Raw genomic sequence first — 25,534 nt, forward strand, 5'->3', positions numbered from 1 at the left:
ATCAAGTAATGGAGTGTTGTGCCCATTTCTAGCTCCTAATAGCCTTCCTCCAAAGTGGTTATTATCTTGAGTTTTGTTTAGTTTTTTTGGCCATGCCTGTGCAGTGTGTGGAAACTTCTGGGCCAGGGAAAGAGCCTGTGCCACAGTAGTGGCTAAGCTGCTCAGTGACAGTGTTGGATCCTTAACCTGCTGCACAACAGGAGGACTTCATTATCTTGAGTTTTAATACCATAAAATATTTGCCTCCTTTTCATCTTTGTAAGAATATAATCATATAGTATCTTTTGGGCTCAACATTATTATGTTTGTGAGATTTATCCATGTTTTTTCTATGTAGTAGTGGTTTATTCATGTAGTTTTCTATTATTTGTATAAGTATTATTTTCCATTATGTAACTAAAATTTATTAACCCATTCTAATTTACTTGGATACTTGGGTGGATTCCCACTGGGGACATTTACAAATAGGACTTCTCTAAATGGTATCATTAATATCTTTTAGTAAATATATGTATATATTTCCAATGGGCATATAATTAGGATTGGGGTTGCTAGATCATGTGGCATGTGTGTAGTCAACTGAAGTAGAGTTTTGGTTATACCAAAGATGTTGATTATACCAGTTTCCCACCAGCAGTATATAGTGTATGAGAGTTTGAATTCCTCTACATCTTTTTCGTTTGTTTGTTTTTGGCTGTATCTGCAGCATGTGGATGTTCCCAAGCCAGGGACTGAACCTGTGCTGCAACAGTGACCCAAGCCACTGCAGGGACAACACTGGATCAACCTGCTGTGCCAAACTCCCAAAATATAGTACTTTTAAATATCACAACTGATAATGATTATTTACCCTAGATACCCTAAAATCTTTTAAATCTAAAACAATGCTAATAACCAAGACTCCTGATTTTTTTCATTAAAAAGTAAACGTGATTAGTGAATGAAGTTATTGTTCATAGAAAAATACTTAGGGATATTGGAGAGGTTTTTTTTTTTGTTTTTGTTTTTGTTTTGTTTTTTTGCCATGTACCTCTGCATATGATTTATTCTTGGCTTTTTTTCTAAATTGGTCAGTCAAGGACAATATTTTTACTATGTGGGATTCAGTTATTTTCTTTCCCTAAAGTCTTAGATATCCTTTTTAAAAGGGTAGGATTCATGTTTGAGTCTATTTAAGGAAGACATGTAGTAAGTTTATTGTTTTTTCATTCCAAATGGTGAAACTATAATTACATTAGTGAATGTCATAAGAAGCTTTAGGAAATGTTTTTTCCAAATGGTTAAATTTGTCTTTTTTCCTTTCATAGAAGGCTTGCTTTTATTATTTTTATTAGGTATTTAAGTAAATGACTTAAGTTTTTTGGTACAAGATTAATTTTCTTTAAAAGTAATGTTTACTGAAGTGTATATAATTTACAGTATGTACAGTTCTGTGGGATTTGACAAATGCATACAAATTTATAGCCACCACCATAATCAAGACAGAATGTCTTCATCACCCTAGAAAATTCCTTCATGCTGCTTTGTAGTAGACCTCATCCAGCCCTGGCAATCACCAACTAGGTTTTAGTCCCTGTAGTTTCTGCCTTTTTCAGAATATCATAGAAAAAGAATTTTATGGTATATAGGTTTTTGATTCTGTAGCATAACATATTTGAAATTCATCTGTGTTGTATTTGTTGGTAGTTCCTTTTGTTGGGTAGTGTTCTATATGTGTTTGTACCACATATTATTATTCATCCTTTCACCAGTTGAAGGACATCTGACTTCTTTCCATTCTTTTTGGCAGTTGTGAATAAAGGTACTATACACATTTGCATATGGATTTTTGTGTGAATATTTGTCTTTATTTCTCTTGGGTAAATACTTAGGAGTGAGGCTGCTAAATCACATTCAAAGTGTATGTTTAACTTTATAAGAAGCTATACCACTTTTGCATTCCTACCATCAGTACATTAGAGTACCAAATCCTTGCCATTATTTGATATTGTCAGATTTTTTTTGCTGTTGTTAAGCCATTTTAGTAGGTATGAAATGGCATTTCATTGTGATTTTTAATTTGTATTTTCCTAAAGACAGATGATGTTGAGCATTTTTTAATGTGCTTATTTTCTGTTTGTATAATTTCTTTGGTGAAGTATCAAAATCTTTAGCTCATTTTTTAAAAATTGGGAGAGTTCCCGCTGTGGTACAATGAATAGATTAAGACTCCAACTGCAGTGACTCAGGTCACTGCAGAGGCATGGGTTCAATCCCCAGTCCAGTGCAGTGGGTTAAAGGATCTGGCGTTGCCACAGCTGGGACATAAGTTGCAGCTGTGGCTTGGATTCAGTCCCTGGCCCAGGAACTTCCACATGCTGCGAGTGCAGCCATTTAAAAAGAAAAAATTGGTGGAGTTTCTGTTGTGCCTCAGCACGTTATGAACTCAAGTAGTATCCATGAGGATTCGAGTTTGATCCCTGGCCTTGCTTAGTGGGTTAAGGATTCTGTGTTGCCATGAGCTGAAGTGGCTCAGATCCCATGTGGCTGTGGCTGCAGCTCCAGCTCCTGCTTGACCCCTAAGCCTGGGAACTTCCATATGCCACAGGTGCGACCCTAAAAAAAAAAGTTAGTTTTCTTATTAGTTTTAAGATGTCTGTATTCTGGATATGAGTCCTTTATCAGATAAATGTTTTGCAATATTTTCTCTCAAAGAGAAGTTTTTCATTTTGATGAAGTCTAGTTTATCAGATTTTTTTCTTTTATGGATCATGCTTTGCTCAACTCAAGATCACAATATTTTCTTTTGTTTTCTTGTAGTTTTATAATTTTAGGTTTTACTTTTAGATCTGGGATCCATTTTGAGTTAATTTTTATATATGGTACAGAGTATGGTTTCAGATCTGGTTTTCTGCATGTGCATGTCCACGTGTTCCTGTGCCACTTCTTGAAAAAAACTAACCTTTCTCCATTGATTTGCCCTTCTACCTTGTGCTAGATATTTTGAGTAAATAGTTTTGTAAATCACTGAAATAATTTCAAGTAAAATAATAGTTTCATAATCAGACAATTGCTTTTTTTGTTTGTTTGTTTGCTTTTTTAGGGCCACACCCATGGCATATGGAGGTTCCCAGGCTAGGGGTCCAGTCGGAGCTACAGCTGCCAGCCTATGCCACAGCTGCAGCAGCACCAGATCGTAGCCCCATCTGTGACTTACACCACAGGTCATGGCAGCGGATCCTTAACCCACTGATTGAGGCCAGGGATTGAACCTACAGCCTCATGGTGCCTAGTCAGATTTCTTTCTGCTGTGCCACAACAGGAACTCCTGCTTTTGTATTTTAAGACCTATCATTACTGAACCTTCTAGTTTTAAATTTTTAGAATGTTAACTACATAGTTATAAATTTCACAGGTCGTATACTTTCTAACTATCCTGTATTTACTTAAATAAATATTGAATACTTTGGGATATAGTTGAAGGTGGGGATACATAAATAATTTCTAGAATCTCCCTTGCTCTAAGCTTGTGTCTGCCACACAAATGGCAATTGATGAATAGTTTAAATGACTCATATTTTCATATTTTCTCTTGACTCCATTCCAAATCAGTTGTTTACTGAATGATAGCTGCTCTGTTTACAAGTGGAGCAGTTTTACCTTTCATAAACTCATTCACATTTATGATAGTACAATATGGCAAATGTATCTGGATATTGCAGTTTGCATTTTTCTCAGCTGACCTTAAAGAGTTATAAAAGAGTTCTTATTGTTAACAAGTTAGGAGAAACTAATGGAATTACTGTGTTAGCAGAGGGGTGTTAAATTCTGATAGTCTCAGGCCACACCTCATTATCAAAATCTAAAGCTGTAATTGGGATAAGAAAATTGACTCTGTCTACTGGTCTTGGTTGTGAACCTTAGCACCAGTAATGACAGTATCTTTTACTTAGATGAATCCAATTTAATCTCTGAGTTTCCCCCAGCCCTTGGTTCCCTCTCTTTTTTTTTTTTTTTTTTTTTTTTTTCTGTCTTTTTGCTATTTCTTGGGCTGCTCCCGCGGCACATGGAGGTTCCCAGGCTAGGGCTCGAATTGGAGCTGTAGCCGCCGGCCTACGCCAGAGGCACAGCAACTCGGGATCTGAGCCACATCTGCAACCTACACCACAGCTCATGGCAACACCGTATCGTTAACCCACTGAGCAAGGCCAGGGATCGAACCTGCAACCTCATGGTTCCTAGTCGGATTCGTTAACCACTGCGCCACGACAGGAACTCCGGTTCCCTCTCTTGTGTGCAGCCCCAGTGGGTTCTGCTATCATAAAGACTTCATTTGGCCATTGTGGTTCTAGAAAACTCTTTGAGTTAGCCTTTCTATTTCTCTCAGATCACACATGAAGGTTATTAATTTGAAATAAGATGATGTTCACATATGTGGCATTTTGCCTTTCAAATAGAAATTTAAGGATCTTTTAAGTTTTAATTTGATTTGAAATCTGACGAAAGCTTTGTTTTTATCCTTTCTTAGGTTTGGTGTGGTGGACTTTCTTTGAATACTGGAATGCAGGTTCCAAGTGCTGTGAGAACACTTCAGAAAAGTGAAAATGGAATGACTGGTTCAGCTAGCAGCCTAAACAATATTACTCAGTAATGCCTACTCAGAAAATGTTTACCTCCCCCACCCCCATCCTTTTTGATTGGGTGGTCTTTTCTGTGCAGTTACTAATCACAGAAATTTATGAGTGGTGGAAATCAGGTCTGCTACATTCTGCTTTAAGGCTTGGAATCTGTTAGCATTAAGCATCTAGTACAAAGCATTCACAGGAATCTACTGTGCAGTATCAGAGAAGCAGGCAGACATCGAGCAAGAAACTGATGTTTTGAAGAGTAAATGGGCAGTGTTTAAGTAGCTACATAGAACTCATTTTTGTCTTTCTTGTATTACTTTGGCTCTTCTAATATGTTTAGTTACATATTGTAGCCCTAGGGCCTGAGGGAAAAGCATTTAAATCTTGTCTTTTTTCTTTTCTACTTTCTCTTTTTTTAATGTCATCACCACCTATTTATTTTGGTTCTTACACTGAAGCTTTAGAAATATACAGTCCTTTATGGTTTTCTAAAACTTTAAATAATTAGCTGGGGATGCTAGAAAAGTTTTTTTTTACAATAGTTTATTTTCCTCCTTTTATAAATACATTGAAGTTTGCTAAATTATCCTCTTTTATTTATTTACTAGATTGTGTATCATTTTCTCTTTTCCATATACTGTGATATTTCTCTTACGGTTATCTTTAAAAAGAGTGGATAGGAAGAGTTCCTAGACAGCTTAAAATCACCCAAATTTCAGTTTTTTCCCGGTTGTTCTTAACAGCGGCAAAGGGATATCCTTTCTATGTTACCCTGTTGAATTAGACTTCCTTTCATTCCATCATTTTGGATGATGGGGGTAAGATTTTTTAGAGCCTTATATTTTCTGTTTTGTTATGTAGTTAATACTACCTTTAATAGTTATCTTTGGTAAAATTTCCACTTGAGTTTGGTAATAATTGATGATAATTATACTGATTTTTAACATTTCTATTAAGACGAAAGTTTATGAAAGCTATATAGGAAAAAAAAAAAAAAAAAGCTGTCTACTCAAGTTTTACCCAAGAGGAATAGGTTACAAAAGGAGGTGCAAGTGTTTTGAAAAAAGCTACGTATCTACGTACTTGCAAGGCACGTGAGTTTTTCAAACATAAGTATTCTAAGGTTATTTTTCTCTAAGTCTTTTTGCTGCAGTCATTTGCTTTCTGAACGGTTTTAATTCTTCCAAAAATTAATATAATCATTACCAAATTTAAGGAAAATGTGGTAAACAGTGAGTAACCACCATGGTTATTGAGCAGAGCATATATACTGTTTAAAAGTTGATGAAAATTTGTAACAAGTCCTTTGAGCCAAATTGAAAGTTGTAATTACAGTATTTCCTTGAGCATTTAAATTTTTTAAAAATCAACTATGTTCATTTTCCTTGAGCATTTTAATGAGGTCTGGATTTGTATATTCCTTAATTTTTGAAACTTTACTTTCTCATGATGACTTTGTTTCATTCACATTTTAAGTGTATTATGTTATCACAGCCTTCCCCTTAGAAGTGACTGTTGCTTATATTTGAGTTGCTTTTTCTAGAAAGGCTTGGAATAGGAACAGTTCATTCTCTCTTAAAGTTTCTTACTTAGTGATAGGTTGTTTTGTTCATTGTAAAACAAATCTAAATGAGGAATTTTATTTGAATTGGGTATTTTTCCAGAGCATATTCATATCTATGTGATTGTCTGATGGTGGATTTTAAAGACTATATGGCAGTTTAGAGAATGGCATATAGTCATTTGATTCTCCAGGCAAATAAAATCTGGGTTTTGTTTCTCCTAGAGATTTTGAAAGTAATTTTTGGATGTCCTAATGCCTACAGCAGGGTTATCCAGGATCTAAGGAAATAGGAAGTTATTTTCTTTCACAGAGTTAAACCTGAAAGCAGTAAATAATTTAGTGGTGGAGCTGCTTTATATGAACAGTTATGTGTATTTTAGCAAAAGTAACACAGAAAAAGCCAAAAGTTCTTGTATAAAATTTTAACTATTATGTCTTATATAGTTGTACCTTCTCTTTAATTCAGTGCCTTCTTCCTCTAAGCATGCTCTTGCTCCATGCCCCATGCAGTGTCAACTGATATTTAAGTCAGAGATCATTATGTTATACTGGTGAGGGGCTTCTTTGCAGAGGCATGGGGGAAAGGAAAATACTAATCAGGGGCTGGAGAAGTGCAGATGATTCTTCCTGTGCTCATATCATCATTTGAAACTCTTCATATAAAATTTTAAAATAGTCAATTGGAAAATCCATTTGAAGTTCACCATAAGAATCTGAAGAATCTGAAAGTTTTCCTCTTACTGTACTTCTTCTTAAAGGTCTCTGAAAAAAACCCAAAATGTGTGTGGGTTTTAGCCTAGTTGTTTTAAGTTTATTTGTGTTATGCTCAATTAGAGGCAGTTTGCCACCCTGACTTTCAAACTAGAAAATAACCAACTGTAGTGCCTATTTACATAGTCTCGAATTAAGGTAACTATTAACTTGACACATAATATACAACATTCTCATTGACATCTGAATTAAAAAGTACTGAGTTTTTTGCTCAATACATTGTGGAAAGTTAGTATACCCTTTGAAATATTTTCTTTCTTTTTTTACTCTTCATTTTGACAGGTCAAACATGACTGCTTTCTGTATAAGAAATGCATGAGAGATTGACAGTAATGGATGTATCACAGGTGTAAGAAAATTGTTTTATAAAAACATACATGTAGTATTGCATTTCTCTTTTATTAGTTGAATCCCAAACCAGTTTTAATAAACTGGATAAAGAAATGAAGGAATTGCCTTAAGCACTTTAGAAAAAAGAATTTTTTAATAATTCATTTTGACTCCTTGGACTGTGTCACATACGTCTTTAACTTTTCATATATATGTATATACCAAGCATTTACTGATTTGCACACAAATTTAATATACAGTAATTCTTTCAATGTTCCAGGTGTAGGCAAACAAGTTGAAAGTATTAAAAGTGTGCCTGTCTTTACATGTGTTTAATTGGTGGCATCTTACCATTTTGACAGACCATGAACTGCTGCTATACAGCTAGACTTGACTTTGTTCTGCAGTCATTTCCTCCATGTTATCATCTAGAGACATACTGGCTTGTTTTTTTGTTTTTGCCCATATATGAAAAAGTATGCACAGTATCATGTATAATTTGAAATTTTTATACTGATCCTTGATAGAATAAAGAATAAAATAATGTGTAATGAAATGTGTTAATTAGGCTAAGATACTCTTATTTCATGACTTACCTAGGATGGCTTAGTTTTCCTATGTATACTTTTTCCATAAAATTATTAAATTACTTTATAGTTTCTTTTGGAAACATGGAAAAAAATTGGAAAAGGATATATATGAAAAGCGATTGTTTCAGAGTATTAATTTTAGGAGAGTATGGGATTCCAGGCTAAGTAAATCAAGGACTATATTTAAAAATAATCATGATAATTCTTTTTAAAAAACCCATTATTTGTAAGATCAGTGTTCACTCATTGTCTAATTCATACAACAAATATTTAAGTGTCTGGGATATGGCAGCCATACTTTGTATTTTTAAAATTAGTGAAGTTTCATTTAATGTGTGTATAATAGTTTTGCTGCTTTTGAGTGGTATGACAAAGTTTACATCTTAAAAACAATGTTTTTGCTAATAAAAAGTAAATTTATTAAGAGTTTGTGAAAAAGTTCAGATTAACTGCACATAAAATGGGTCTGGAAAAGTTTCTTCCTTGATTTTATTTTTACACTGGATATATTCTTTTAGGGAAGTGTGTGGTTAGCACATATTTACTCAGCATCGAAATAACCATAAAGTTATCTGTTACTTTTTAATTTACACTTGATAATGCCAGTACTGGAGCATTTATAAGAGATCATGAATGTTTCCTTAATCACTGCAGAAAATTACCTCATATTCAGTATCGTTTTAATTTTGTGTATATCTTACCATATTCACTTATGCAAATATTTGTGATCCTTTCACATATGATAGCTTTGTTAACCTGGAATATTTGATTAGTGTAAATACTTCAAGCTTTTTGAGTAATTGGGATGTTAAATGGATTACATTTGGTATATGTATGCCATATGAAGGTTAGTATTGGCTTATAAATAAATTCCAGAGATTGCCATAGTACTTTGCTCCTCAGACTACCCACTTATTAAGTTAAAACAGTATTTGTTACTTCTCGGTCAGTGTAAGGTACTGACTTTTGATTTGTAATCACTTGAGTTATGTTCATTTTAATTGATATATTTTCTTATGGTACTCATTCACTCTAAGTTGGTCCTTGGAAATGGACATGTAGAGGATTTCACTGTATGTAAGACAGCAGGTTGGTGAATGTGTTTGCTTTGGCTTGGAGTTTCTTGAGTTTGAGCCAGTTTAAATTATGTCAAATTACAAGTGATTAGTAAAAAGGCATTTTTATTAATATTGGGACTTTTTTTTTTGCCACACCCAGGGCATATGGAAGTTCCTGGGCCAGGGATCAAACCCTCGCCACAGCTGTGACCCGAGCTACAGTAGTAACAACACTGGATCATTAACTCACTAGACCACTAGGGAACTCCAGTATTGGGACTTTTTTAGAGCGCCTAAGGGCTATGAGAATTTTTTTTAAACATTTCCAATATCTCTAAGGTACCAAAGCCTTGAGTCTAACTTACCTTTTAAGAGAGACTCTTTAAAGTCAGATTTATAACCAATTTATACATAAGGTGTATAATAACTAAAGTTTTGGAGTAATATGTATTAAAAACCACTAGTCTTTAAACTCTGGATATAAGAAAATATTTTGGCTTAATTTCTTTTCAAGTATATAAAATTAATCACATTAGCTCTACTATATACTAGATCTGTGATCTCTACATAAATCATTTTTCATTTTGGGGCTTCTATTGCCTTATATAAAATAATTGTAACTTGTTCAATCTATCTCGCAGGCTTGTTGTGAGGAAAAAATGGAGTATGTGAAATTGCTTCAACAACAGTAAAATGCTTTGTAAATATAAGGTATTACTTTCAGTTAATAATGGGTTTAAGTGTTTGGATACTTTTAGATGCAGTTTACTTTGATAAAGCATGTGCTTAAAGTGGTATCACCAGGACATCGAACATGATTTTTTTAAAAACCTGATTAAAATACCTTTTAACATTTTTAGTTTCTGCATGACTTGTGGCCTTTTTATATTTTCTCATTGAGGCTGTTACTCTGTATCAAGCCTTCGAATGGTAAAATTTCTCCCACAACATTGAGTGTGGCAGAGTAGAATATCAGCATAAATAAATGATTTAAACTATGTTTCCATCCAGGCTTTTGCACTTTCAATTTATGATTGCTCAGTGCCACATACTAAGACTGAATTTGGCCTAAACAGTTCTTTCAAAAACAAGTTCTGGAAAGGTTCAGCAGTTTGTTGTCATTGGATATGGTGTCTGTGACCACTTAAAACATTTGACAACTTTAGTTGCATTGTCATTTTTAAAAAATATGGTGAGGCATTTCAAAACCTTGTTAACCTGAATATCATTTAGCATTTCTCCTAACATGCTTGTTTTGCTTTAAATTGGATTAAATGGTTTACAAGTTATCCCAACCCATAGATTTAGTATTCCTATCATTTGGGCATGGTTTTGCTATGCAGTTATGATAATAAAAATTCTAATTCCTCAGGTTTAACCTTTAAGTTAAGGATGAAGAACACTGTTAATGAACTACTTATAATGTACTAAGTGCTGCAAACTAGTGTTTTATAATAAGCATTTTGCCTCATTTTCCTTGGAAACAGGACAAAGCTTTTAAAATAGAGTATTCAAAGTGGAGTAACTTGTATGTTGAAATGATTGTATGTTCTGTATAGAATGTCAGAGTTAAGTTCTTATAAAAGCACCTGGAATATCTCATCTAAAAATTAAACTTTTTTTCCTGTTTCCATTTGCTTTAGTGCTTGCATTTTTATCTGCTCTCATTAATTATCTATAATGTACTGTCGAGGAGAAGATAAAAAAGTCACAGTCTTTGTGCCCAAGAAGCTTTTTATTTTAGAGCAGTGCTGTTCAACAGACTTGTATGCAACAACAGAAGGTTCTGTATCTGGGCTGTCCACCACAGTAGGCACCAGCAGCACGCAGCTGTTGAGCACTTAAATGTATGTGGCTAGTTCAACTAAAGAACTAAGCTTTTTATTGTAATTTTAATGCAAAGAGCCACATCTTGTTAATAGCTACTGTTTTGTACAGCACAGCTATAGCTGGAAGATGAAACATGCTACAAGTAAAGTAGCTAATATAAATCAAGAACTTTGTTTCTGTCTTGGGAGCTTTTCACATCTTGGGTTACATTTTGGTAGATGGTAGCTAGGAGAGTCAGAACCAGAACCTAAGACTTTTTAAAATTTATAAAATCTAACTTGAAACCAATTTTGGAGAAAAAAGAAAACCAGTCAATGACCACAGGAGTCTGGAGCTCCTGTAACTAAGATCATCTTCACCAAGAGAAGAATGAAGAGATACTGGACAGTCTTGAGTCACAGAAGAATGTGACAAGATATTGAGAAACCAGTACCTTCATAGAGAAGGTGGAGTGTGAATGGGTGCAACATTTCCAGAGAACAATTAAGTAACTTCAAGATTTTAAATACACATAGCTTTGAAAAGTTTAACTCCATTTCTAGGTATTTCTCTTACATATAAACTCACAAATAAGCCATTACTCGTTGCAGCATTATGACAGCAGTATACGAGCAGCCTAATTGTTAACTGAAGAATAGGCACCAGAATTCCAAAGACTCCCCTTTTCTAAGTTGTTGCACAAGTTGTTATAAACCTGTCTAGATATATTCTGCATGCCCCCCCATATAAATATATAGTCTGTTATGGGAATTGGCTTTCCTTAATTAGAAAGCCCTTGGCATTCCAGTCCTGCTGAGCTTGGCTGGATTTCTGGGATGAGAGCTCAGGAAATTGTGTGCATTCCACTTTTCTGCCCATGTGTTTCCCTTACTAAACTTCATTTTACATTTGTACTACATGTAACTAGTAATACGTTCATGCCCATTTTGCACAAGATCAGAGGATTAGATTGTGGTGCTTCTAGGTGAATTTAAGCAGATGATACAGAATATGCTATTATCATCTACCAGTTCTAAGTAATGAGCACTCTACATAAAACAGTTCATCTGCCAAGTTTATGGTTACCCTCTGTATTCCAAACTTTATTCCCTTCTTGTTCAACACCTGTTTCTTCTCAGGATTGAGGTGTATCAAAGAAAAGTGATTGTAATCAAGCAGGACCCTATGGAGCCTTCCTGGGACAGACCACCCCTTCCCCCTATGTTCTTCACTTGCTCTCTTTCATAAAAAAAGCTTTAGCCTCCCAGGTCTCTCAAGAATCTCAAAAGGCTGGCTCAAGAGTTAATGATTGGGGGAGTTCCCGTCGTGGCTCAGTGGTTAACGAATCCAACTAGGAACCATGAGGTTGCGGGTTGGATCCCTGGCCTTGCTCAGTGGGTTAAGGATCTGGCATTGCCGTGAGCTGTGGTGTAGGTTGCAGACGCAGCTCGGATCCCACATTGCTGTGGCTACAGCTCCCATTAGACCCCCAGCCTGGGAATCTCCATATGCCGCAGGAGTGGCCCAAGAAATGGCAAAAAAAAAAAAAAGACAAAAGTGATTGGGAAAGGTGATGTAGAAACAAAGTTGTTGAGCTGGGATATCGGCAACAATTTACACTATAAAACAGCCTACAAAGAGTCAACAAATTCCCAGTTCCCTGAAAAATATAAATAAAAGTCTGACACACACTCCTAAGTTGTTTTAACAGGAAGCAGACCCTAACCAGATGAAAACTGAGAATAACAAGCATCTAGACTGTACACTGGTTGAAATCAAAATTGGTGATGCTGGAAACTTCACCTTGACGTCAACTAATCCAAGCTGATTAGCTGTGCACAAGCTGATCACATATCCTGCCCCCCTCTCTCACACTGTCTTTTTAACTTTTGTCTCCTGACCTGCAGTTTGGAGATGGTCTTAGGACATTAGTCCACCATCTTCTCAGGTTGCTGGTCTCCTGAATAAAGCAACTTTTCATTTCCCACTAACGCTTGTCTCTCGAGTATTGGCCTTTCTAGTGGCAAGCAGCTGAACTTGGGTTCAGTATTGGCCTTGTCATCTGGTTACAAACAGAATAAACTTGTATGTATACAAAAAACTTATCGAAGGAAAACCAAGAAACTGATAAGGATCATAATAACCCCTGGAAAATGGGAAAGAAAAAGACTTCATTTTATACTTTACCCCAAAAAACCAGAGTCTAGAGTCCGTGGGTATTATTGAATACACAGTAAGTGGCATTGTGCTACTTGATAGATGTATGTATCATCAAGTTGGAAACCAAGTTAGTCCACTAAAAATAACTCAGGGTGTAATAAAACATGTATACAACATTCTGTACTATTTTAATAAATGAATTTTATGTATCAGTACTCTCTAGTATAATAAAAGGCTAATTTCAAAATGCAAAAAAAAAGTTTAGAAAACACTCAAATACATGAGGGGAGTCTTTTCAGTTTTCACCATGGGTTGATAATAGTAATTTTTGTAGAAAGCCTAAAATGACAGTAATTTGTTTAGTGTTTTATAGTTTACAAAATTGTCAAAATTGACTCCTATCTGATTTTTAACAATACTTTGGATTACACAGTTGAAAGTTAAACAGCCAGGTCCAGAACTGATTGTGTGTACACTTCCAGACTTTAACAAGAGTATAACTGTCCCCTGGAGCTTGGATGTCTCGCAGAGGCCTGAACCTCAAGAGCAATATTAACATTTCCCACTCCATTCCCCGACCTCATCTGATGGTAAGCAAAACCAGAATTCAGGGAGTTACTCTGAATCCTGCTGCAAAGCACACACTAAAAAATTATCAACTGTTTATCTGAACTTCATATTTAACTGGTGTCCTATATTTTTATCTGGCAAACTCACACGCTTTGGGAAACAGCTGGTGCCTCTCCAATCCTTGGACCACTTCTTAAAATCTCAGGACGCTTCAGTGCGCTGCTGTAGTTGTTACCTAGGCAAGACAGAAAAGGGCTTTGGCTATGTGGCTAGATCCCCAAAGCTAGAAAAGCGCCGGTGCTCAGTCAATTTCGGGCAGTGAGGAAGCGTCAAGAGTCGTGAACTGGACAGAGTCAGGGTGCCTGCAACGCTTCAACGTCTGCAACACCAACCAGACCGGAACGTACGACTGCACTTGACGGCCCCTTTTGCAGCGGTTACTGTTAAGTGCCGTAAAGTGGGGTTGCCGCCGCTCTCGGGTGAGGTAAGGTGTAGGGAAGCTCAGTTTGGTCGCCGGGGATGGGCGGGCATCTCATGGCGAGTGTTGCTGGTGGCTCGGGGCCGGTCATTGGGCATCCCTCAGCCTTTTGGGCACCCCCCGCAGGCCCAGTCGGGTCACAGGTCGAGGCGCTAAGGGCGGGGGCGGGGGGGTACTCACTGAGGAGTCCACGAGCAGCTGGTGGTGGACGTGCGCTCCGCGGTCTTTTCCACGCTCCTGGGCGTGTTAGCGAGATAATCCTCATTCCCTAACAGATTTGGTACTGAAGCGCAGTCGAGACTCTTAGGACCTGCGTGGGGTAGCGACGTGTGAGTAGAGTCGTGAGAGCCGTCTCGGAATTTGCAAGAGGAGCTAGGGAGAATGGGGGGCGGAGGGAGAAAGAGCGATTGCAGATTGTCAGACCAATGCTTGCATAGGTACAGAGGCTCGAGAGGGTCTATCAGATTTGAGCATCACTGCGTATTAAGAAAATTGCCGGAGGGACGGGTGCAGGGAAGGGAGGGCCGGCTATGTGTTGGGAGCTAACGTTGGGTCTCAGCTGGAAAGGACCTTGAAGCCTTGTGAAGGAGTGTGGAGAGCTTCCGTAGGCAGTGGGGGAGCTGCAGCAGCTTTCTGGACAGGGGGTAATTTAACCATCCCTTTCTCTTTTTATGTATTCCCCCGGGTTCAATTTTCAGTTCAGTTGAAAGAACATATACTGAAGCGCCCCTATTGTGTGCTTAATAATGGGTGGACGCTGCTAGCGAGGCAAAATAAAGTTTAATATGGGTTTGACATCTGCGTTTTGTTTGCATTATCGACAAATGAAATGGGATGTCGAGAAATATATAGATATAGATATAGATATAGAGATATGTATGTGTACCTATACACACATATACATATGTGTGTGTGTATATATATATATATGCGTGTGTGTGTGTATGTATATGTGCGCGCGCGTGTGTGTGTGTGTGTATATATATGGGGAACTGAGTTCAGATTTCATCACCATCACCAATTTCTTTTTTGGTGTAAAAGGAAGACTTAGATATATCAGGTCCTTTCTCCTCTTGAAGGTTTCCAAAGAATAAACATCAGCCTCCGAAAAAATATGAAAGTGAGTGATGGAGCAGTGCATTAGGAATTGGGAAAAATAGAAGACTGGGATGAGCTGTACTCAGGATGGATAGGGTTTGAGTCATCAGGAACCGTCTCTGTTGAGCATTGTAGACAGAGAGAAGGCAGGAATAGGCATTTTATAGTCTATTTGTGGAGGTAGGTTTTGAGAGAATAGAGGATTTGGGAAGGATGGCACTAGAAGTCGAAGGAAACCCAAGTGGAAAGAAGGTGCAGTATGTTCCGAAAAGAAGGAAAAAAAGGAATGAGAGAAATGTCAGCCATTTACAGAACTTGATTTCTTGGGTCTAGGTGACTGATGTTTTGAACCTCTGTTTCTAAAGAGTGAACTTAAGTGCTGTTGATAAAAGTGAGAATTCTACCAGAATTCTAGCATGGAATAATGTATTGGGAATACGGTGATTCAAATTGTAGCTTTGTTATTGCCAGTAGTCAGCCTTTTGGGCCGTCATTTAATTCTTCTAGATCCTGTTTTGCTCTGTAAAATGATGTTGTTGGACCAGGTATTCTCTCTTCTCTAAAACATGTGAAACATCAGTCTGTGAGGATGATGAAATACTCCCATCTGAAGAGGGGAGGGAGATAGTTGATGGAGATAAAATTATTAAATTTGAGGTGTAGAAAATAGTTGGAGACACAGACAGATGGAGCTTATATACTGAATTTAAGAAGTAAGCTTTCTTTAGAATAGATTTACAAGGAGATCCTGCTGAATAGCATTGAGAACTTTGTCTAGATACTCATGTTGCAACTGAAGAAAGGCTGGGGGAAAAATGTAATGTATACATGTAAGGATAACCTGACCCCCTTGCTGTACAGTGGGAAAATAAAAAAAAAAAAAAAAAGAAGTAAGCTTTCTGTCAGAGGTGGTAGTTAAAATCTTGAAAAATCAGTTTGCTTTGAGGGATTGTAAAGAAAGTAACTATAGGATGTGTGCATAGATAGGAGATTAGAGAAATGATTGAAGCAGACATGTAGATTTCAGAGCTATGAGCAAGGACTCCTTTTCAAAAAGTATCACATACAGTCATAGGGGATTCTTAAGGCCAACATTTTTATTAAAATAATTTAACAGTATTTATAGTAAGCATATATTAAGCAATTGTTTCTCAGAACCCTGGCAGAAGATAATTCAGATAAAATCTCCACTGTCTTTCCAATTGTCTGTTAAGAAGTAATATCATTTACATATTTATTTTATTCATCAAATGCTTATATGCTTCAGACACTGCTGAGTGCTAGGGATATAAGTGAAGAAGACAGATGTTGTTCCTATTTGCCCCTGCATACAAAGGCCTTAGTGTCTAAATCGGTGCTTTTCAAATTTTAATGCACGCATGAATCACCTGAAGATCTCGTTAAAATGTAGATTCCAAATCACTAAGTCTGCAGTATGGCCTGAAAATTCTGTATTTTTACACACTCCAATGTGGTGCTGTTGTTGGTGGTCTGAGGACCATACTTTAAGTAGTGGAGGTCTAGATCCTGTCTAGCACTTATTTAAGCCACCACTACTTACCTGTTTTTATTAATGAGTTTGTTTCTTGTGAAAATAATATATGCTCATTATAAAAATATTGGGACAAAAGGATAAAGAATGTAAAAATCACCCCAATTCTACCCACCTAGACATGGCCATTATTGATATTTTGGTGAACATCCATCCAGATGTTCTATATGTACATATAGTCACACTTTATATGATGTACTAAGTACTAAACACTGAGCTCTGTGTTTGATTCTGTTAGCTTTATAGTTTCACTGAGATCGAAATACCTTCAACCAACCAGTTAAATACTTGCATTTTTTTTTTAATGGCCATACCCACAGCACATGGAAATTTTTGGCCAGGGGTTGAATCTGCCGCAACCTGTGCTGCAGCTGCAGCAATGCTGGATCCTTGAACCCACTCTGCCGGGGCGGGGATTGAACCCAAGCCCCCACGATGACCCAAGCTGCTGCAGTCAGATTCCCACCACAGCCAGAGGGAACTCCAGTACTTGCATTCATTTTCTTTCTTTTTTGGTAGGAGATGCAGCTGCCAGCCTATGCCACAGCCACAGCAACTTGGGGTGCAAGCTGCATCTGTGGCTTACACCAGCAACAGTGGATCCTTAACTCACTGAGTGAGGCCAGGGATCAAACCCATATGCTCATGGATACTACTTGGTTTTATTACTGCTGAGCTATGATGGGAGCTCCAGTACTTGCATTCTTGAAGGGAAGGCTTTACTCAGTTAAAAATAACTTAGTTTAACACTATTGTGTTACTCCAAAAATCAGAAGGTATTAAGATAATTAAAGCTCAAAATGTGTGTGGGCTGTAGTATTTGTTGATTGAGCCACAGATTGAGAGAAAGTTTTTAAAATTTTTTTTGAAAACTTTAGTCTTTTTTTTTTCTCATTACAAAATCAGTTGCATATTCATATAGGATAAATAAAAAAAGGAAAAGAAAAGCACCTACAGTCCTCCCAACTCAAAAGACAATCACTTGTCTTACTTGGTGTGCATGCTAACTAAGGTGGCTCTTAAATGACTCATGAAATATAAGTAAATAAAGTTTGAGTCTAAAGAAATCCTTGGTTCCTCAACTTTCTGCTGCCTTTGAAATAGCCATAATCGATTGTGGAGTCTTGTGACAGGGAACAGCTTGCAGCATGCCCAGTGTCTACAGGACGTACATAGGGCTCACTAATATTTGTGAATTTAATGGGAGAATGAATGAATGAGGTGACAGACAAACCAAACCAACCTCTGTGCCATAAACTCTGGCTGTCACTCTTCACCTGATCACATTCATCACTTACCTCAAATACTTTTGTACTCTTCTAGGCACATAGATCTTCTCTAGGGTAAGAGAGGTCCATCATAAATCTTAAACTCTATGTCTGTGCTTGAATTGTACTGTGAAAGAACCAGAATATGGAATGCTAGGGAATATGGAAACATAGGATAGCCTCCCCTCTCAAGGAATTAAAGACCGACTGCAAAAATAGTACAGATGTACAGTGCTGTGGGGTATAAAAGAGAGGGACTTAAATTGAGAGCAAAGGGAATTACAGGTAGGCCTTTTAAGGTGACAGTTCCTAATTATTGCTGGCGTTTATTGTATACTTATGTTCTGGATACTGTTGGGTGCTTTACATGTATTAACCTAGCCCTGTTAGGTACAATTTGTAAATCTACTTTAAAGGTGGACGCATAGAGAGATTAAGTAATCTGCCTAAGGACATACATATGGGCTGCAAAAGGCAGAGCCGGATTTGAACAGAGCAGTCTGTCTTTGGAGCCTGTGCTCTTTACTGCTCAAAAGACAGAGGGGGCAGGGTGTGAGGGAGAAAGCATAAAAGGAGTAGCATTGACAAGTACACTGCAGTGAGAGAGCACTTTGTCAGTGGGCTCATTTAGGGGATCAGTACTAAATGAGCCATAGACGTTCTTAAAGCAGCGCAAGTGACACAAAGTGGTTTTATAGAAATGGCTGAACTCTGGTCCCTAAGATGGGTATTTTGAGGAAAGCCTGGTAGTAGGGTACAGATCTTCCTCAATTTGATAAACCTTTTGCAAATTGAAAATATTAACTTGAGTTCCCGTCGTGCTGTGGCGGAAATGAATCCAACTAGGAACCATGAGGTTTCAGGTTCGATCCCTGGCCTCGCTCAGTGGGTTAAGGATCTGGCATTGCTGTGAGCTGTGGTGTAGGTTGCAGACGCAGCTTGGATCTGGTGCGGCCCTAAAAAGACAAAAAGACCAAAAAAAGAAAAATATTAAGTTGAAAGTGCATTTAATACACCTAACCTACAGAACCTCATAGCTTAGCCTAGCCTACTTAAACGTCCTTAGAACATTTAGGTTTGCCTACAGGTGGGCAAAATCATCTATCACAAAGCCTATTTTATAATAAAGAGTTGAATATCTTGTGTTATGTATTGAATACTAAAAGTAAAAAGCAGAATTTTTGTGTATCTGTTGTTTACTCTTGTGATCATGTGGTTGGCGGGATCTACAACTCACTGCTGTTACCCAGCATCACAAGGGATTATGTAGTAGTTATTGTTAGCCTGGGAAAAGATCAAAATCAAATGTGATTTCTACTGAGTGCATATCACTTTTGAATCATTGTAAAGTCAACAACCCATCAGTCAGGGAGTTCCTCTTATGGATCTGCAGGTTAAGAACCTGACATACTGTCTGAGAGGATATGTGTTTGATCCCCGGCCTCACTCAGTGGGTTAAGGATCCAGCGTTGCCACAAGCTGCGGCATAGGTTACAGATGTGGCTCGGATCCGGTGTTGGCTGCGGTTTGTGGCATAGGCTGGCAGCTACGGCTCTTATTCAACCCATAGCCCAGGACCTTCCATATGCTGCAAGTGTGGCCAGAAAAAGAAAAAGAAAAAGAAAAAAAAAAAAAAACAACTAAGTCAAGCCATTGTAAGTCAGAGGCCATCTGTGTTTATGCAGGAGGCTTCCTATCTAGGCAGAGGTAAAAAGGCCTTTAAATTAGGCTAACTATATTGGAAATGGGGAAGAAATGACAGCTTTTAGAGGCACTGAGAAGACTGTACAGTTCATTGAATAATTGGTTGTGGATTTAGAGCTACAGAATATTTCGAAGATAAATAATTGAGAAAATAGGGCTACCGTTAACAGAATAGAGGGGCAAGTCATGAAAAAAATCTGGTTTGAAAGTGGACAGTGATTTGTTTCAGGTGCTACTGGAATGTTCAGGGAGACATCTCCAGCAGCAGTCTGGTGAAATATTTATAAGTAATTAACCAGTAGATATGGGAATATATCTTATAAAATGATTAAGAGTGAAAAAATGTAGAGAAAACATCCATCCAGATTTCATGTCAAACACAGAATAGCAGGCATATTAGGCAACACTGTGTGCTTTACCCTTTTACTTTGCCCCTGTAATAACAGTCCCAGACTATCTTCACTTCCTTTCTCATCTAGACTTTTTTTTTTTTTATCTAGGTCTAACGTTTCAGACTCTCTAAAACACCACTACTCCATAGTCATTTTGAAAGGAGTCACTCTATGATTTTTCTGGTCCATCAAATGGAGAGACTGATTTTTTAATCTTTAAGTGTCAGCATATTGAGAGAAGCTATATTGTAAAGGATTAAAAAGTGAATGAGTGATGTGCAGATAAAGGGACTTCTTAAACTCTTACAGTCTAACTTTTGCTTCCAGGCTACTGACATGCTTTGCAAAGTTAGCAATGAAATGAAAGGAAATGAACAGCGAAAAGGAGGACCAGCAATATTTAGGGAAGATGGATAGCATCTGTTGCTACTGGGCTTTTTTTTTTACTTAGCACAGTTGAAAATGTTGATTTTTTTTTTTTTTTTTTGGTCCTAACTCTGAATACGTCTTCAGAAGCATTTTTTCCTTGTGCTTTCCAATCTTGTGTTTGCCTATTTACACTACCTTCTTCCTTCTCTGTATCTTAGCCTCCTGTTTTATTTTGCAGTGCAAGGCATACTTGAATCTCAGTTCTGTCTGATTCATACCACCTATGCCTTCTGCTTACTCCCTGAATAAACTGAGTCTAGTGGCACTGAGGAGACCAGGCTAGTACCCCCCCCCCTTTTTTTTTTTTGCTTTTTATGGCCATACCCACAGCATATGGAAGTTCCTGGGCTAGGGGTTGAATCAGAGCTGTAGCTGCCGACCTATATCACAGCCACAGCAGCAATGGGTCTGGGCCACATCTTTGACCTAGACTGCAGCTGTGGCAATGCTGGATCCTGAACCCACTGAACGAGGCCGGGGATCCAACTTGCATTCTCACAGAGACAACATCAAGTCCTTACCCTGCTGAGCCATAATGGCAACTCCTAGCACACAACATCTTGTGAACCTAAGTCCATTGTCAGAACTGGTTATTTCTTGTCGAGGGCCTCTGATTTCAAGAGAGGTGATCCCAGAAGGCAGTAGGGGGGAGAGGTGGAATAAAATAGGCAGTTAGACATTCTTTCAAACACATCCCTACCCAGATAATTCCCAAAAGAGTAGTAGTAGTGGTGCTGGGAGGTCAAGTTAAACCAGATGCCAAAGTCTTTCTTGCCGTTGCCATCAAAGAACAAATAACATGAAAGGGAAATGGGAAGCTGAAAGAATGTGAAATGTTGCTCTTGGCAGTAGCAAGAGCCTGAGAGTTCTCTTGAACTTCCCGTTCAGCATGTTTTTCCCTCAAATTTGTGTATGGCTTTTATCTACCACTGGTTTTTTCCAACCTTTCTCATGCCTGACATAAAGTGAAATTGATAATAAGGGGTGAAAGAAAGGATAAAAGAATGTGTTTATTCTTGGCTGGAGGTGACCATCTTGGACACTTGCTATCCCAGGCTCAAAGACTGAGGATTGATAGCACTGACACTCATAACCCACTAAAGCTTCGGTGGGGAAGCAGATCTGCCCATTCCATTCTTCATTGCCTAATCCCAGCTCATGTCCTATTTAGATCCTGCTTCCAAGTCATCTAGGAATAGTACTGTATATGCTGTCTGTTGTATACCATACCATACTTATATTAACCTTCTCATATTTGCATTAGAACTTGAAGATAACTTGGGTACTTGAACCTCATAACTGCCATTAAATCTTTCTTTTTTTTTTTTTTTCTGAAAATATTTGCGGTCCTACCCGCCTCCCCATTTAAGTTTACCATCTCTGTAGTGCTCATCTTTTCTGTTAGGCATGATCTACTATTTTGTTTAGGAAGCTTTACCTAAGTATAAGTAAGAAAATACATTGTCTGTTCTCCCCAGCATTTTTATTATGATAGCTAAAATATATAAAAGGAAATGTGTACACAAATAATATTTTTATTTTGGTTCTATGCTATATTTCTCCACTTTATTTTAAAATGTTTATTGTCCAGGAGTTGGAACCAAGTATAGGCTTTAAACTTTAGAAAAATCACTTTTTAATGTTTTGTTTTATTTTATTTTATTTTTATTTTTATTTTATTTTATTTTATTTTGTTTTTTGCTTTTTTTAGGGCCATACCTGCATATGAAGTTCCCAGGCTAGGAATGAATCGAAGCTACAGCTGTCAGCCTACACCACAGCCATAGCAATGCAGGATCTGAGCTGTGTCTGTGACCTATACCGCAGCCACAGCAACAGCCGATCCTTAACCCACCGAGCGAGGCCAGGGATCCAACCCGCATCCTCATGGATCCTAGTCAGGTTTGCTAACCACTGAGCCATGAAGGGAACTCGGTATTTTGTTTTATTTTAAAAGTTCCTGGAGGATGGAGAACTTTTTATTTATTTATTTATTTATTTTCAACACTCAATGAATTTATTACATTTAAGAGAACTTTTTAAATAAAAACTTCTAAAAATAGTTTTGTGTTTTCTTGAGCATTGCACAGTATATTTGAGTATACTTAGCATACTTATTATTTCTTATTATTCAGCCATTTTTAGGCTGGTAGGGAGATGTATTGATGCATTCTAATAACTATAATTAAAAAGTAGTAAAAGCCTTAGGGTTAGGTGCCTTTCCTTGTGCTCCATAGTAACCTGTATTTACTCCTTCATGGCCATCACACTGTTGATATCGCCTCTGTATTTATCTCTGGGTAGAGTTTATCAGTCATTAGAACAGCGGTTTTTAATAGATGTGGGGTGGTAAAGATGGCACTTGTACATTTTGGAGAAAACTTCCCATGCTGTTCTTTAGGACATCACACTTACCACCACCATCACCATTCTTCTTAGAAAACTCTTATGTACTCATCTCTAAACTCTTAGAAGATAGGGAACTGCATTTTTTTTTTATCATTTTTTCTCCAGCTTAGTATTTTATTGGCATCTCTGCCTGTGAAGGTAAACAATAAATATTTATTCCCTCCAAGAAGGTAAGACTAGGAGTTTAGAGCTAGGAAAGATTGATTCTGACTTGGAAGAGCATGAAAGACTTCATAACAAAGGTCACTTGAGAGGAGCTGTGGAAAGAAGTTTAGAACTGTTTCTATGGAAGTGGATGAGAACATTTCAGACAAGAAGAATTGAGCAAAAACAAAGAGGCAGAAAAGTATGGCGTGCATTCCAGGAATACCTGGACAAAAATCCTCAGTGTGCGAAGTGGGAGAAAACCTAGAAAATTTGCTTGTGTTCAGTCAGATTGTGAATACCCTTGAAGGCCATTACAGCTGATCCTTGAGCAATGACGGGGGTCAGGGGTGCCAACCCTCTTTAAACTGAAATGAAAGCACAACTTGAGAGCTGTGAGTTTCAGTTTTACTTACTGAGCACCATAGCTTGGGAGATAGCCTCTCAGATAGCTCTGAGGAATTGTTCTGAAGAGGTAGTGGGGGAGGCCAGTAAGTAGGTGATTTTGCTGAAGGGGTATGTGCACTAAGGCATACTTCTGGGTAGACGATTGCTGCTAGTCATGAGGAACACATATCTCAGTTAATGATTTAGTGCTTTTCTAAGTATGGCAAGATGCTAGAGTCCAGGTTCATAAAGCATATTTATCCTGAAACAGTTCTAACATCTAAGGGCCTGTTTTGTCTGTTTTCCCAGTGCACGGAGTTCATCCTGACCCTGAGTTCCTTTCAGGTGTATTGTAGGTCAGTGACTGCAGTGGCTAATGACTTGATTCTTAAAGAACTGATTGGTGGGCACCATTCTTTACACCTCCCTGCAGTAGAAAATCCATGTGTAACTTATGGTTAGCCCTCCATATCTGCAGTTCCACACCCACAGATTCAGTCAATAAATTGTGTGCATAGTACTTATTATTGGGGAAAAAAAAAACAAACTCACGTATAAGTGGACCTGTGCAGTTCAAGGATCAAATGTATGAACTTTATTTGTAGGTGGTAGGGAACCATTGAAAAGTTTTTATTATGGTGTAATTTGATTCATTTATCAGAAATTTATTATATCTGTTCATGCATAGGTAAGATTATAAGTAGGTAGAAAGTGGAGCCTGGGACATCAGTTAGAATTAGGACACTTGTTCAATTAGAGTTTAAGTTAGAATGACAGGGAAGAAAGAAGAGAGAGTTGGTGCCAGAGATATTTTAAAGGTGAATCCAAAAAGCCTTGGCCTCTCTTTTTTTAAGTATCACATTATTTATTTTAAAGTGTAACTCCATTCCTAATGAAGAAACGTTGCTAGCCAAAAAGGAATGTTTTGATGGGCTAATATTCCTTCTTTATGATAGAATTGCCTTGGCATTTATAGAAAATAAGTAATGAAGTAAAGTTAATTGGATATCATCTTGATAATAAAAATGTAGTTGTGATTGATGGTATATTTTGGAGGTTTATTTCATGTATGAATTAATTGTAGGTTATAGATGTGTCCAAAGACAGAACAAGGTAATAATTTAGACTTTATATTTTGTTGTGGTTTATACAGGTTTTTAATACTTTGTTTGCATTTATTAATTTAGGAGCAGAAAAGGCTGGGCTGTAACATACTCTGAATATTTAGATTTTCCTTGAAATCAGTGTACAGTACTTTGATGCACTGTTTAATACACCACAAGAAACTGAGCTGAGATACTGAAAATGAGGGATATTCTTTTTTGTTACCTTGTAAGCTGTCCGTATTAGAGTACGTATTGACTGTTTTATTTTTGCAGGTCTTAGCTGACAGCAAAACTAATAGCTTCATCAGTATTGTGTTATGTTGCTAGTTTTTACAGTTTTAGGATATAGAACATGGTCGTTTAGTTACCTTGCTTTATAAGTTATCTGTAAATCAAGTAGATTATTCACATCACTGGTGATATTTCTCTTAAGTAGTTTGTTGACCTTATATAATGTTATATAGTGTTTGCTTTATATCGGCTTCCTCTCTGGAAGCTCACTTGGATTATTTTAAAACCCCATGTCCTCTGATTTAAAGATGGCAGAGTAAAGATATTTGTGCCCTCTTCTATCTGAAATTACCCTGAAACAGCAAGAAGAATGAGAGACAGAGATGTATAGTTGACCTTGAGCTGAGTTTGAACTGCTGTATGTGGATTTTTATCACTAGTAAATACTGCAGTACTGCATGCCCCTGGATGGTTGAGTCCACAAATGTGAAACTGCAGGTATGAAGGAGTTGCCGATACAGAGGAACCTATGTGTAGGGAGGGCCAATTATATAAATTATATGCAGATTTTTTACTGTGCAGAGGGTTGGTGCCTCAACCCCTGTATTGTTCAGAAGTCAACTGTAAATACATCTTTGATGGGACTAGGAGTCCTGTAACCCCAAATTGAAATATTTGAGAAATGTTTGTCACCTGTAAGCAGGAAGAGATTAAAAGAGCATGCTGGTAGAAAGCATCTCAGGTGGAACTGACAGAACAACGAGAATAGATCTTCTGTTTATTGTGGTGTCAGGATGCATAGAAAAGCAGTGGGAGAAGCTTCTTTGGAATGCTTGGCAACATGAACTAGCAGGAAAGGAGCAGATGGGAAAGTACA

At 37.4% G+C, this 25,534-nt stretch overlaps 2 protein-coding genes across 4 annotated transcripts in view; both read left to right on the top strand.

The window, feature by feature from the left end:
- FSD1L (fibronectin type III and SPRY domain containing 1 like) overlaps window positions 1-7,828 on the top strand; it is a 78,987-nt gene extending 71,159 nt beyond the window's left edge. The window contains exon 13 of one of the 3 annotated variants that reach the window (XM_003480570.4): window positions 4,508-5,654. In XM_003480570.4, coding sequence (XP_003480618.1) covers window positions 4,508-4,630 — 123 coding nt within the window. In that variant the 3' untranslated portion in view covers window positions 4,631-5,654. Of the gene's footprint in view, window positions 1-4,507 lie in introns of all 3 variants that reach the window. The other 2 variants (XM_005660313.3, XM_005660314.3) reach the window with 2 other exon arrangements.
- Window positions 13,131-25,534, top strand: part of FKTN (fukutin) — a 64,264-nt gene continuing 51,860 nt past the window's right edge. The window contains 1 exon segment of the mRNA XM_013993732.2: window positions 13,131-13,479. The gene's annotated coding sequence lies outside the window, so the exon portion shown is untranslated.

Source organism: Sus scrofa, chromosome 1 (genome assembly GCF_000003025.6).
Source record: "Sus scrofa isolate TJ Tabasco breed Duroc chromosome 1, Sscrofa11.1, whole genome shotgun sequence".
NCBI lineage: Eukaryota > Metazoa > Chordata > Mammalia > Artiodactyla > Suidae > Sus > Sus scrofa.